The sequence below is a fragment of the Setaria viridis genome, chromosome 8 (genome assembly GCF_005286985.2).
Source record: "Setaria viridis chromosome 8, Setaria_viridis_v4.0, whole genome shotgun sequence".
Lineage (NCBI taxonomy): Eukaryota > Viridiplantae > Streptophyta > Magnoliopsida > Poales > Poaceae > Setaria > Setaria viridis.
The window spans coordinates 29,453,030-29,466,692 of record NC_048270.2 but is presented as its reverse complement, the minus strand read 5'-3'; the positions used below and the strand labels follow the sequence as shown (position 1 = coordinate 29,466,692).

General features: G+C 51.5%; 1 protein-coding gene across 3 annotated transcripts; it reads left to right on the top strand.

The window, feature by feature from the left end:
* The first annotated feature begins 267 nt into the window (after positions 1-267).
* On the top strand, positions 268-6,599 carry LOC117866537 (uncharacterized). 3 transcript variants are annotated; one of them, XM_072295706.1, is made up of 9 exons: positions 268-1,830; positions 1,904-4,348; positions 4,425-4,589; positions 4,666-4,945; positions 5,012-5,114; positions 5,184-5,455; positions 5,518-5,630; positions 5,729-5,888; positions 5,957-6,599. In XM_072295706.1, exons 6-9 carry the CDS (start codon positions 5,197-5,199, stop codon positions 6,337-6,339), a joined length of 915 nt encoding a protein of 304 aa, XP_072151807.1. In that variant the 5' UTR covers positions 268-1,830; positions 1,904-4,348; positions 4,425-4,589; positions 4,666-4,945; positions 5,012-5,114; positions 5,184-5,196; the 3' UTR covers positions 6,340-6,599. The 3 variants fall into 3 exon arrangements, with proteins under 3 accessions (XP_072151807.1, XP_034606661.2, XP_072151806.1); XM_072295705.1 differs by having other exon boundaries at positions 270-1,830; XM_034750770.2 differs by having other exon boundaries at positions 269-4,348.
* The last annotated feature ends 7,064 nt before the right edge of the window (positions 6,600-13,663 follow it).

Genomic DNA, 13,663 nt, shown 5'->3' with positions numbered 1-13,663 from the left:
TCCTCCATGTTTGCTGTGTGAATTTTGTGACTTCCAATTTGAATAGAGGACGTGTACTGGAATTTTTCAATCCTTATTATGCAGTGATTACAATTTGTAATCGATTTCTTTTGCGACAGTATACATATACATGTCACATGGAGTGAGAGAAAAAATAGATATAATTGAGTTTTTTTAATATATTGTGTTAAAAGTTTCTTAATATCTAAATCCTCTGAGTTTGAATCATAGCCTCCATCATCCGTAGCAATGCACGGTATATTTTTTGGTCTTTTTAAAAAGCAAAACATCCAGCGTTTAATCTCCATCCACGGAATCTCACAAAAATATCTACTCGACTACTCCCCTACATCATCGCTCCACCAGTGGGTTGGAGCTCGCTGCTTGAGTTGACTCGGCGAGATCGTGGCCGCGGTCCGCGGAGGCAGTCGTCGCCTCGGTCATATCCTGCTGCCCCAAATACGTGCACGTCCTGCTTTGCTCGCCTCGCCCTCCATTGTTGCCTCTCCCGCTCCTTTCCCAGTCTCTGTGACTGTGCTCCTCCGTTTCTCCAAGTCGGAGCACGTACGGCGGCACGTTTCAGCCATGGGCGTCGTGTTGGGGCGCTGAACTCCTTTCGAAGCATGGCGACCTGCTCACTGGGGAGTATCAGCTGCAGGCGAGAGTCAAGCAAGATGTTGACTTCCTCAACTCCGAGGTGGAGAGCATGACGGCCGCCCTCATCAAGGACAAGCTCTGGGCGAGGGAGGTCAGGGACCTGTCTTACGACGTGGAGGACTGCATCGACAATTTCACGGTGCGTCTAGACCATGTGCCAAAGAATTAAGGATCTGCATGGCCTGGCAAGTTTCATCAACCGAGTCCTTGAGCTGCTCAAGAGGGCAAAGATTTGCCACGACATAGGCGCTGACATCAAACGCATCAAAAGGCGCGTCAATGAGGTCAGCAAGCGCCGTGTGAGATACAAGGTGAATAGTAGTGTTGCTTCCAGATCTGTTGGCCAAACCGTTCTGGCAGCACATCAAGTTCAAATGCGCAAGCTTCAAGTGATTTGGGCCACGAGCACAGTGGGCCGAGAAGGGGACGTCGAGCTAGAGTGGCTAATACGCGCGTAAAAGGCCTAGAATGGGTTAGCTGTGCGTGAGCGTGCGTGTGTGGTGTTTATTAGGTGTGCTCACCGTCAGAGAACGGGAAGAATGAACAAGCTGTAAACTCTATCACGTGTCTCACACGAAACCTCTCCGGTCCTCTGTTCTTCATCCTTTCTTGCTGCCAATCCCAAATCCATCTCTTGTTGTATCTTCCTCGCTACTCCGTGTTAACATCTGGTATCAGATTCGTCGATCCATGGGAGATTTGTGTTGGCGGCCGCTCTGGAACCGCTGTCTGCCCACGACCACTTCACCCGTGGTCAGCGCTGCTTGGGTGCCATGGATCCCAACACCAAATTGATCCTGCACGAGATGGAGAAGAAGTTTGCGGCACTGGATTTGAAGTAGGAGCAGCGATTTGATGATATCACCGACGCGAAGGATGAACGCCTCAGTGCTTTGGAGCAGACAAGCGAAGAATTCTGTTCCTGGAAGCCCACGGTGGAGGCCGCCATGGATGGTATCAAGCTCGAGCTCAAGAAGCTCAACAAGTAGTGGGATCGCACTGTTTTGGAGAGTGCCGCAGTGGATCCAGGGTTGCTTGTCAAGCTGGAATTGGTGGCTGCGCGCCCATCTGCCGGATTCACCACCGACGACCCAATTGGGCACTGTGAAGATCTACACTACCAGGAGCAGGGATTTAGGTCTGTGCCGACCTTTGTCCCTAGCCTGGTCAGAGGTACGGCTGTAATTCCTCCACCATTTCCACCTCCTAAATTTCATGGTTCCTATATGAATCTTCTGTTTCACAGGGTCGGTCTGTGGAAGCTGGACATCATTTTGTGGGCAAATTGCCGAAAATCTCATTCCCTACTTTTGATGGTTGCAATCCTATGCTATGGATATCTAGGTGTGAGATTTATTTTGACATGTTTCATGTTGAGCCTGATGCGTGGATACGCGTTGCATCGATGAATTTGTCACCTATAGTTGCTTGTTGGCTCCAATCTGTTGAACGCAAGTTTCCTAATCTAAATTGGCCTCACTTTTGCTCCCTCCTTCATGAACGCTTTGGCAAGGACCAGCGACAGTTGTTGATTAGACAATTAGTTCGCATTAAGCAGTCGGGGACATTCTCTGAATACATTGAACAATTCTCTAGTTTGGTTGATCAGTTGTCGGCTTATGAATCTATTACTGTCGGTGTTTTAGACCGGCAACCCGCCTAGTGGGTACCCTAGGTGGTCTTTTATGCGGTAAGGATCGTCGAGAATCAAGGAATCAATGGTGACGCAAAGAACACGATTTAGACAGGTTCGGACCGCTAGATCGCGTAATACCCTACGTCCTGTGTGTTGGTTTGTATTATATGAACTGGAGTTGTTGCTGAGAGGGGTCCCTGCCCGCCCTTATATACACGGGAGGGCAGGGTTACAAGCCGGAGTCCTAGTCGGGTACTATTACAGAGTTCTAATCGGTAAAGACCCGAGTAGTTTTCCATAAACATACTTAACTAGTCCGAGTAGGATGTGTCCATCCTTGTTCTGATCTTGTCCGAGTACGTCCCTTAGTGGGCCATCCAAGGCCTACTCGTGGGCCTGGGGTGTATGCCCGACAAGCCCCCGAGTACTTTGTAGTCGTGCGCCACAGTCTTGGGCACTGCAGGCACTATCCGAGTAGCTAGTCATAGAGGTTGCAGATTGAAGTGCTCGAGTACTGTCGCGTGGCTAGAAGGTATTGTTTTTGTCTCTTCGAGTTGCTTCTGTCCTGAGAAATTTTATATGGCAGTGCGATGTCAATCGCACTCCATATGGAGTAGCCCCCGAGCCTTAGGTTGAGTCGAAGAGTTAGGCTTAGGGTCAAACTAGCTTTTGTCCATTTTACCCCTGGAAATCCTGGAAAAAGAAAAAACTGACCAACGGGTACGGTACCCGCAGCCCCCGAGCACTTAGGCGATCTCTGTCGTTGAAGTAGTCAGCAGCCCGTTGAAAAGAGTAGCCGTTTGAGTGTTAAAGGCCATTAATCTGAAATTAATGTGTCCGTTGTGCAACTGACGCGTGGAAACCGGAGCTGGCGAAGATAAAACTGGGAAAGCCCCCTTTCGGTTGTTTTTACGCCGCACGGTAATCAGATCCGATTATCTACCTCCTTCGACCTCCTGCTCCACATTTGCACCACCTTGAGCGCCGCCGCCGCCATTACCACCTCTTGAGAAAGATCTGAGTGAGAGTGCCGTTCTAGCTTGAGGTGGAGTCCGTCGAATGCGCACCAAAAGGATGGGCAAAAAACCCGAGAAGATCCAGGGCAAGGCTCCGGCGACGGGCAAGGCGAAATCCAAGAAGGGGAAGGAGCTGGTGCTGCCGGCGTCGAAGGTGGGGCCGATGAACCAGACTGCGCCACCACCACCTGGGGCAACGTGGCAACATTCGGTGATGAAGGAGGAAGCCGTGCAAGCACTGGTCGATGCGAAGCTTCTTCAGCCAAAGGAGATTTTGGAGTGGCGCCCCGCATTTCCGAATGCGTGGCAATTTGAGGAGCATCCAGGTAAGACCGTGATGCTCGCGCACTTTGTGGAGAGGGGGTTGGCAGTGCCCACCTCTGACTTCTTTAGAGGTATTCTCGAGTACTATAAGCTTCAACTCTAGCATTTGAACCCCAATGGTGTACTACATATGTCCATTTTCATACACCTCTGCGAAGTTTATTTGGGAGTTCCTCCAAGCCTCGAGCTGTTTACGAAGTTGTTCCGTTGTAAGCCTCAGCCGAGTGCCCAATGGATGGAAGTCTTTGGAGGCGCCGGGTTCCAACTCAGGAACTCGGGCGCATACATTGAGTACAACTTGACTGATTCCCATGGTGAGTGGAAGAAGAGGTGGTTCTATATTGGGAACCACGATCCTCGCCTACCTGTGGTGACTGGTCACACGCCCAAGCATGCGGAAAACTGGGTGAGCGAATCCGAAGATACTCCCAAGCTGGATCACCTGATGCAGCAGATTACCGAGTTGAAGGCACTCAGTCTTACTGAAATCAATGTGGCAGCTAGCTTTCTAAAGAGAAGGGTCCAGCCGCTTCAACAACGTGCTCATTCGGGAAGTGAGTACGCAGGTCTTAAGGATCCATCGCGTATGTCCGATGAGGATATATCCGATGATGACGTAGAGGTGCTGTTGGCCAAGTTCTTCAGGAACTATCAGGGAGTACCAGTAATCCCTGTGGCCCTTCATCAGTATGACGCCTGGTATGAGCCAGAAGTGGTATGTCTTTGCACCTAACTTGTATTTTTTTGACTTGTGTGGGATTTGTTTGTTGATATCGACTTGTTTTTTGTAGTCTCGAGTTCTTGCCGGCTACTTGGCGCAGTCGGAAGAAGAGTCAGAGGCTGTTGCTGAGGAGTCAGAGGACGAACCCTCTCCTCCCGTCAAGAAATGCAGAGTGGTCCGCAAGATGTCTACGGCTAAGTCTGCTTCAACCCCTGAGAAGTCTCGGGGTGCCAAGGTATGTAGTCGTGAACTTATCTGTAGTTGATAAATTTGAACTTGCTATTTATGACCAATTCTTCTTTGTCATAAAGGCTGTTGATACGGTGCTTGGTAGCGATGAGGCTGCTTCTGAAGAAGTAGTCATAACCGACTTGCGCATCGGTGATGTATCTGTTGATATGGTGCCAGAGACGGTGCCATCAACAGAAGTTGGAGTAGCCCCCGAGTTGTCCGCACTGGCTCCGTCGGCTGCCATGATGCCCGTTGCTGACCAAGCAGTCTTGGGGCTGCTTGCCGGAATAGCGGGTGTTGCCAAGGAGGTGTCGCCAGTACTTGCTACTGGTACCTTGCTGTCCAATGTGATCGCCAGTGGTAAGCATTGTCCCTTTTAAATGTATTTGTTTGAGTTGTATTGTAGTCTTGACTTTTGCTTCACAGGCCTTGGCGAGAAGATAGCATCGGCAGTTGTTCCTACGGCGCCCAATACTCGGCCGCCTGTTGCCGAGAAGAAGCGTGTGCGATTGCCGCCACGCTGAAACCGGTGAGCTTTCGGGTCTATTGAAGGACTTTAGTTTGTCTTGAAATCCTGTAGTGACGTATTTTGGTGCAGAGATGCAGAGGAAATGATCCCTATAGAAACAGGGGTAGGGCCGGATCCCTCGACTACATTATCTGCTCCTTTCGAGGACTTAATCGTTGAGGAGGTACCCAGGGTTGACGCCGGTCATCTTGGAGCTACCATGTCGATGCTTCAAGACATCATCCGTTCGGCGGAAGTTCCCGCCACTGCATCGGGTTCAAGAAGTGCTGCCTTATCAACATCTACTGGTGGATCACTGGCCGTAGTTGGTGTTGAAAAAGCCAAAGAGGCGACTTCTCCAGGTATGTTTCGGTAGTCTTGTTATTGTAGTCATGGCGGGTAGCTGACATGATAAATGTTGTAGGTGCCACTCTGGGTACGATTCCTCATCTTGCGGAGAGTACTCAAAGACCGGTGGTCAGCCTGCCATCCAACTTGGAGTTCCAGAAGGCCATCGATGTTTTCCGGAGCTTCCAGGTAAATTTCCCTTCCTTTTTTTTTGAGTTGTCACATGGACCGAGTAGTCGTGAGGCTTTTGACTCACCATAGTACCTTGCATACTTGGATCTCTTCAGGAACGAAGTCATCAACTGGAGCAAGAGTGTGCCCGTTTGACAGAAGCTGTGAGGGTTCATGAAGTTGGGGCGAAGTCTTTTGCCGTGGAACGTACGGATCATGCGGTTCTACAGCAAAAACCTGAGAGCCGCTACAAGTCACTGAACAAGAAGTATCAAGGTAAGTATTTCGCCTACTCTGAGTATGTCTAGCTGTAGTCGGCTGTGACTGAACTTGTTGTCTTGTAGAGCTCAAGAAGCCGGAGGCGGCTGCAAGGAGCCAAGTTCTCGATTGGAGAAACATGCACGACCGAGTGGCGGATGAAGCCGACCATCTTCGGGCCGTGCTGACAGAAGCACAGGCTGCTTGCGAGCATCAGCGGGACCGAAAGATGCAAAATGGCATGATGCTTGCCATGGCCATGGTGGCATGCAGAGATCATGCTCAAACCATGGGAAGACTTCGGGGCAAACTCCAGGAGCTAACTGCAGCAGCTGAAGACTTGGTGAACGCCATAGCCCCCGTGGAAGAAGGCGCAGGGCCACAGTTACTAGTCGAGCGGTTGAAGGCTGCCCCGAGTAAAGTGGCGGACTTTGCAAAACTATTTGTAAACAGATCCTTGCCGTTGTGAAGTCATACTACCTGAGGGCAGACTTGGTGGCAGCTGGTGATGGTGTGGCTCGCAACTGTATAGAAGAAGCTTATGCACAGTACCTCGAGGAGGCAAAGCCGATTGCATCGAAGATGTCGGAGTTTGTCTCTCTAGAAGAGCCTTGAGCTTAGTATGTACTCGTGTATTTGTGTCGAGTACTTTGAACGATGCTTTTGATACTTGCCCATTGGTCTTGGTGCTTTGAAGTTTGTTGTCTTGTGAAGAGTAGTTTTACTCTAGCTTGTCCGATCCAAAGCCCCGGGGTCGGCTGAGCCTGACCCTTTGGGGGAGGAGCTCCGCCTCGTCTGACCTTGAGTCCTGGGGTTGGCTAAGCCTGACCCCTTCGAGGGTGGAAACTCCGCTTCGCCCGACCCCAAGGCCTGGGGTCGGGTGCGCTCGTCCGCTGAGCAGAGGGTCGGGGTAGTTCAAGCCCTCGAGATAATGGTGTGAGCGTAGGCCGCGCTTAGCTTGTAGTAGTCCCGAGTGTTGAGTAGTCGTAATGCTGTCAAGTACTCTATTTTTGAAGGTCACGAGCGTACTATACTCCTTTGTCCTTTGTGGATGCACGGGTGTACTGTGCTCTTTTGTCCTTTGTGGCATAATTACTATCACGTGGGCAGAGTTAGGAGTCGTCAGACTCATTGATCACGTGCACATAGTAACTCTCGGGCAGGTGGTAGTTGCATCTTTCGGCTATAAATAGAGCCAGTTGGAGAGCGAACCAAACCAAGCTACTGAGTGTCAATGGATTGTCTTTGGTTGCTTTTGTTTGAGTGTAGGGAGCCATCAAAGAGTGCACCGGTGCTAGAAGATTCCTCGTAGATTGAGGCCACGTTCCCTCCACAGACTCCTACGCTCGTAGGGATAGCCGCGATGCTAGAAGAATCCTCAAAGGAGGTTTCATCGCACACCTCATCTTGCAGCTCGTGATCCAGTGGAGTACGCACTGGAACTCGCGAGTGATGGGTGATGAGTGCCGCGGTTTTTATCCCGCTCTCTGAGAGGTGGAGGTGCGGCCGTAGAGTAGATTGGCTCCGCAAGGCTAGCAAAAGAGCAGCCTTGGTGTCGGGCATACTCCCCAGGCCCATGAGTAGGCCTTGGACGGCCCACTAAGGGACGTAATCTGACAAGATCAGAACAAGGATAGGCATATCCTTCTCGGACTAGTCTTGTATGTTTATGGAAAATTACTCGGGCCAATACCGAGTAGAACTCTGTAATAGTACCCGACTGGGACTCAGACTTGTAACCCTGCCCTCCCGTGTATATAAGGCCAGGCAGGGACCTCCCTCAGGACAACTCTAGATCATCAATCCCCAAGATCAATACAAACCAACACACAGGACGTAGGGTATTACGCGATCTAGCGGCCTGAACCTGTCTAAATCATGTCCCTTGCGTCACCATTGATTCCTTGATTCTCGACGACCCTTACCGCATAAAAGACCACCTAGGGTACCTCCTAGGCGGGTTGCCAGTCTAAAACACCGATAGCTGGCGCACCAGGTAGGGGCGCTCATCGAGTTTCTCAGCGCAAACTCAATGGCAAAGATCATCATCAGGCCCGCCTTCTTCATCGAAGCCGGCGCCACCTTCGTTTATTGATCCTGGCTTTGCGTCGCTGAAGGTTCGGGATCGTTCCGACGCTAGATCATCAACGTTCAGGAGAAGAAACTAGAGGATTTGATCGGAAAAAATCCAGATTTCAAAGTCAACGAGTTCGAATTTGACTACGCATCGGATTCGACTTCGCCTTGGAATACTCCAACTTCCCGACCCTAGGACTCCGGGTCGGGCGAGGCGAAGCTACTCCTCCAAAGGGTCGGGCTCAGCCAACCCCAGGACTCAGGGTCGGACTCGCTTCAGACTCGACGGCAACGGTCAGCATACAAATCAGTTTCGATTTCAACGCGGTTCCTGTACGGACTCCACAACGCAACCAAAGTCCACCAAGGCTTTCTTGCTCAACCCTGAGTCGAACTCGAGCATAACGAGGATTTCGACTCCAACTCATCCTACTCACCAGAGATACCATTATCTGGCCCAGCCCAAGGGTTGGTAATCACCTCGACATCTCAAGGCAGATTCATCCACTGGCCGGGATTGCGACCCTCTCTTCCCGACCATGACTACGACTCGCGCTTTGTCGCCCATATAGACAACCTACCATATCAAGAAGGCGCTCCACTCACCTCCAACCACGAAGAAAGTTACACAGAAATTGCAACATCAAGCTCCGAAAGCTACTACCCGGACAGGGAGATACTTGTTATCACTCAGAACAGAACCCCCAGACGATAAGCACAAATCGACTACATCTCCGAAGACGAATCTACAGCTGACGCCCCTCACGTTGAAACTTTCGAGCAGCGCAACCAACGGAGGGCGCGCAATGCTACTCGAGCTGAGCGACGATAGTCAATGGCCACAAATATTCCTATTACAAATCTTGAAAGGGCTTTCAACGCAGTTAAGGCTCAGGAGCACAATACTCCACTCACGGCCATCGCTTCAATCAACCTTTTGACAACATTGATGCCTCAGGATAAGGATAATGCAGCCACAGCTCAACTCGTGCAGCGTGGCAATGGACTAATTGCACAACTCGCGGAGCAAGCTTACAAGCTGCTCGACAAAGAATCACCAATCCCATCTGTTCCTCGTATCACTTCTCACCAAGAAGGTAGCAGTGGAGCTGCAGACAAAAATGCCGCCCCACGAAACAATGATGTAGTCAACCAACCCCGGCAACACAGCCAAGGTCCAAGCAAGCATAAAGCCCCTACACGACAGAAGGACGCTGGAGAGGTCAGCTGCACCAACTCGGTTAAAAGTATCCGCCCTACTCGGAAGACCCGCGAGATGTCTAACTTCAGCAATCTGCGAGAAATTCTCAACAGTCGGCGCGAACGAGAAGTCGACAGCTACAACCATTTTCCCGCTTTCACAAACCGGGTAATGAAAACCAAATTACCTGAAAAGTTCAAGCCAACTGGAATTACCAAGTACAACGGCAAGCAGGACCCTGTTCAATGGCTACGATGTTACTCACTAGCCGTCCAAGCGGCCGGAGGCAATAACGACAACAAAGTCATTCATTTCCCCATATGCATGGAACCCGCGCCACTTACCTGGCTTGAGTCACTCAAACCCAAGTCCATTGATTCTTGGGCAGACTTGACAAAGGCTTTCACCAACAACTTTGCAGGCTCCATGGCTAGACCAGGCAACAAGATTGACTTAAGACAAATCAAGCAGAAACAAGGTGAGACCTTACGCGACTATCTACGACGGTTCTTTGAAAAGAAGGCTACCATAGTAGACATCTCCGAAGCAGATGTCATCGAGTGCTTCCAAAACGGACTCTATGATCGACGAACATACCAAGACTTCGGTCGCCGACGACCAGCTGATGTTAAAGAACTCAAAGTCATGGTGCAACAGTGGGTTGATGAAGAGGACAAAGAGCAAGAACGGTTCGGTTCCCACCGTAACCGCGGGCGCGACAACAACCACAACAATGAAACAGAAAGAACTTAGCATAACGATGCTCGGAACTCCTATCCATGTAACCACAATCGCAAAAGGAAGCCCGACAACACCGTTGCCACCATGACCAGCTCCGGCAAAAAAGGACATCACAGAAACGACGAAGGGCCAACCTTCACACAGCTACTCAAAAAGCAGTGCCCGTGGCATCCAACTAGCAAGCACTCAGCGATAGACTACTATAGGATGCGCTGAGTCATGCAAGACTTACCCGCACCACCAACTCCTGAAGAGTACACCAAAAACAAAGATAAGGCCAAAAATAAAGCCCGCAATAATGAAGATGAGGACGGCGACTTCCAGATAGCTGCAAAAACCGTCAACGTCATTTTCGGCGGCATTCCAGGCACTGCATCCAAGCGAGCTAACAAACTCGTACTTAGGGAGATCATGGCCATCGAGCCTATGGACCCCACACCGTTAAAATGGTCGGAAGTTCCAATTTCTTTTAGCAGAAAAGACCAATGGACAAAATTTTCAGAACCAGGCCGTTTCCCACTAGTCCTGGATCCAGTCGTGGCAGGTTCAAAGTTAACTAAAGTACTCATCGACGGCGGAAGCGGCCTCAACGTCATCTGTGACGACCGACCCCTAATCTTCCGAGTTAATCTTAATCGGAGCCCTTGATCTTAGTCCTCTGTCTTGTTTACCGTGCCCGAGTGCTCAGCTCTCAACCCGATCCCGACCCCTGAGATCCGACCCTTCCCGTTCCGCTCCTATCCTGACCCCGGCGAGCTCAGCCCACCGTCGGATCCTTCAACCTTCCTCAAACCACCGTTATATCCACCGGTGGACCCGCGAGATCTTTTTCTCAGATCCCCCGCGACAGCCGCGCTCAAGTTGCATGGCCGCGACAGAGTCGTCCTGCCGCGTGGCTCGTCTTCTCCGACGCCAGCCGCTCAGTTTTGTCTCTGGCAAGCGACCAAGTGGGTTCTCGCGCCCCTTTCCCCAATGGCAGCGGAAGCCCCTCTGCGCCCCTTTCTGCAGAGCCTCGCCTCCCGCGCCCATCATCACGCCGCCAGATCCCGGCCCCAGAGCCCGATGTCGCCCGTCTTTTCCGTCCCTTCAGCCACAGTCGCGCTGCCCGGTCGCCGCTACAGGACAATTCCTCCACCGCCAACCCCGACCGCGGCCGCAACAGCTCCTTTCCCCCGCCTTGTCAGAAGCCGCCCGACAATCTGTTGTTCCGCGCTCTCGCCCGCGCGCCCGCAGCTGCCTGTCCTCTCACCTGTGCGCCCTCGATCCTAGCACCGTTAAACCAGTCGCTTCTATCAAATCTTCCGCACGGCGACGACCGCTTTCCGCCAAATCTCAACCACCGGTCTACCCGCCCCTACGCCGCCCTGACGGCAGAACGCAATGATCGCTGGCGTCACCCCCGGAGTTCTGCAGCACCGCCCTCTTCGCTCAATGGCCGCCCCGGCAGAGCACTCCATTGTTTCTCCCCGGCCTTCGCGCCGCTCCCCTTCTCTCTCTCCCGCGCCGCTTCCTTCTCCGTTCCAGCAGCTATAAAAGGAATGCCCCCGTCGCCGGAAATTCCTTCCGCCGTTGTTGCCTTCAGCCTTCTCTCGCTCCCTGCTCAAGCCCTTAGCGCCAACCACCAAGTTCTTGAGGAGCTCTCCTCTCAGCTTTCTCCCTTAGTGTTCCCCAAAGCTTGTTCATCCGTGCTGCGTAAAAGCTCTCTTGTGATCTGCAAGAAGCACCGCCGCCACCGTAGCAGTCCCAGTCTTAGCCCTTGCTCGAAGCTTTAGACCTTCCGCCCAAGTCTGCTTCTTTCCGACCCCAAGCTTTCCTTTCAGGAAGAAGGTGAGTTGCCGACCCCAGTCCACCTCGCCCGACCCCTCCTATCCGCCCGACCCCGGTTCCGTCTCGCCCGACCTTATCTGTTCCGCCGACCCTTATCTGCCTCGCTCGAGGGTTTGGCTGTGATCTTTTTCTTCAACCCGAGGGTGTATGTGTAAAACTTGGGAACCCTTCAGCGCTTGCGTCTAAGGACCCCTAGTATACCACATCCTCTAGTTCAAGGATCAGATCATCAGTTCCTTTCCAACCCTTGCCTCTTGATCATCACCAGCTCTCTTGAACCTCCCCACCCTCCTGCTCTTTGTCGCAAGTTTCTGGGCTCAGGCGAGCCAGTGTTGCTGTTGAAATAACTGTCTGTGCTAACCCTTGCATTGCATTCGTGTAGAGCTGCACCTCGCCGACGGCTTCTACGAGTTGCACCCAGCGCCAGAAGCAGAAGCTGTAGCCGAGTTCCTGCCCGCGGAAGCCGAAGTCGCCCCAGAAGTCGAGCAGTTTTCTCCCTCCTTGCTTGAAGGCAAGCCCCAGTTGCATGAAAGTCCTATGTGTTTTACCAGACTTGCGCATGCCTTCTGTAACATGCTTGTGCATTTACGTATAGGAGTTGTGTGAAACCCTAGATGCATGACTTAGTTGTCCCCATGATCTGAGCACTAGCTGTTGGACCGAGTAGATGCATTGCTTAACTAGGAGACGGTAAAAGCCGAGTGATTTCCTGTCACTCGCGAGTTGTAGGAGTTGCTTGTCTACTCTCCTGTTACAACTATAAGGACGATGGACGGGGCGGGGTTTTGGGTAACTCTTTGGTGGATGGATGTTAGCCCCGTCTGTCTAAGAAATCTTGCTAAGGCCCGACAGTGGTGGTGTTCGTGATCAAGTGTTTGAAAGTACTAGCCTCATACTTAGTATGGGATGAGGAAGCCTAGTACCGGATTGAACCTAGACGTGAGCGGTCGCCCCATTGTTCTTGGAATGGAGTTTCCCCTGCTGGTTGTCGCACGTGGTGGCAAGCGTGGTCACAGGACAGCAGAGGCCGGGTCTGTGGAACCTTGCACCAAAGGAAATGGGCCCGACACGGGTTAGGGGATTGATGGGGAAGGCCGACACAGGAAGCGACCTCCAGGTGTGCGGATGTCGTGAGGCTAGGTTCACCATGCATGGTTAAAGAACTCGAATCGATTCGTCTGCCTCTCACAGTCTGAGATTGCTTGATCACTATGTCACCCTGAGTAAATAAGGAATCTGATGATGACAATGTTTGTTGTATATCTACACATCTTGTTTGGCTCTATGATTGTTTAGAATATGTTGCACAACCTAGACTGGTAAATGAACCTAGAACCGGAGCTAAAACTTGAAAATAGGGTTACTTAGTGCTTTTGGCAAACAAACCCCTCAGCCAAGAAGCCTTGCATGTCTAGATGGAGGAGTAGCTAACTCCCACCAGTTAAGTCTTGTTGAGCTTAGTAGCTCAGCCTTGTTGTGGCTCCTGTTTTTCAGGTGAAGTCGCTGCTCCCGACCCCTCTCTGGTTGGTGCTTGGCCGCCCCAGCTTCCGCCAGGCTGGACGGTCGAGTGGGATCCTTCCTCGGACGGCGAGGAGAGGAACCAGTGATGTCCCGGTTGGCCTCACCAGGGATGTCCGACCCCGACGAAGTCTTCCGCTAGTGTTTTCTCTGTTGTTTATTTTGAATCTTGTAAAACTCTGATGTTGGATTTTATGGTTGAACTAAAATTGGTAAATTTGTCTCACTCAGTGGACTCGTTGTATTCTCTGTAACCACTCACCTTCGTGTGAGTTGCTAAACTCGATCCTGTCTAAGTGGTTAAATCGGATGAAATCCGACGGCACTTCGTGTTAACTCGGCTTAGGTAGGAGTGTCGCATGTTAGGCGGCTTAGCCCTGTCTAAATCAAGCTAATCCGAAGTGGATCCGCCACAGTCATCTTCGCCAAG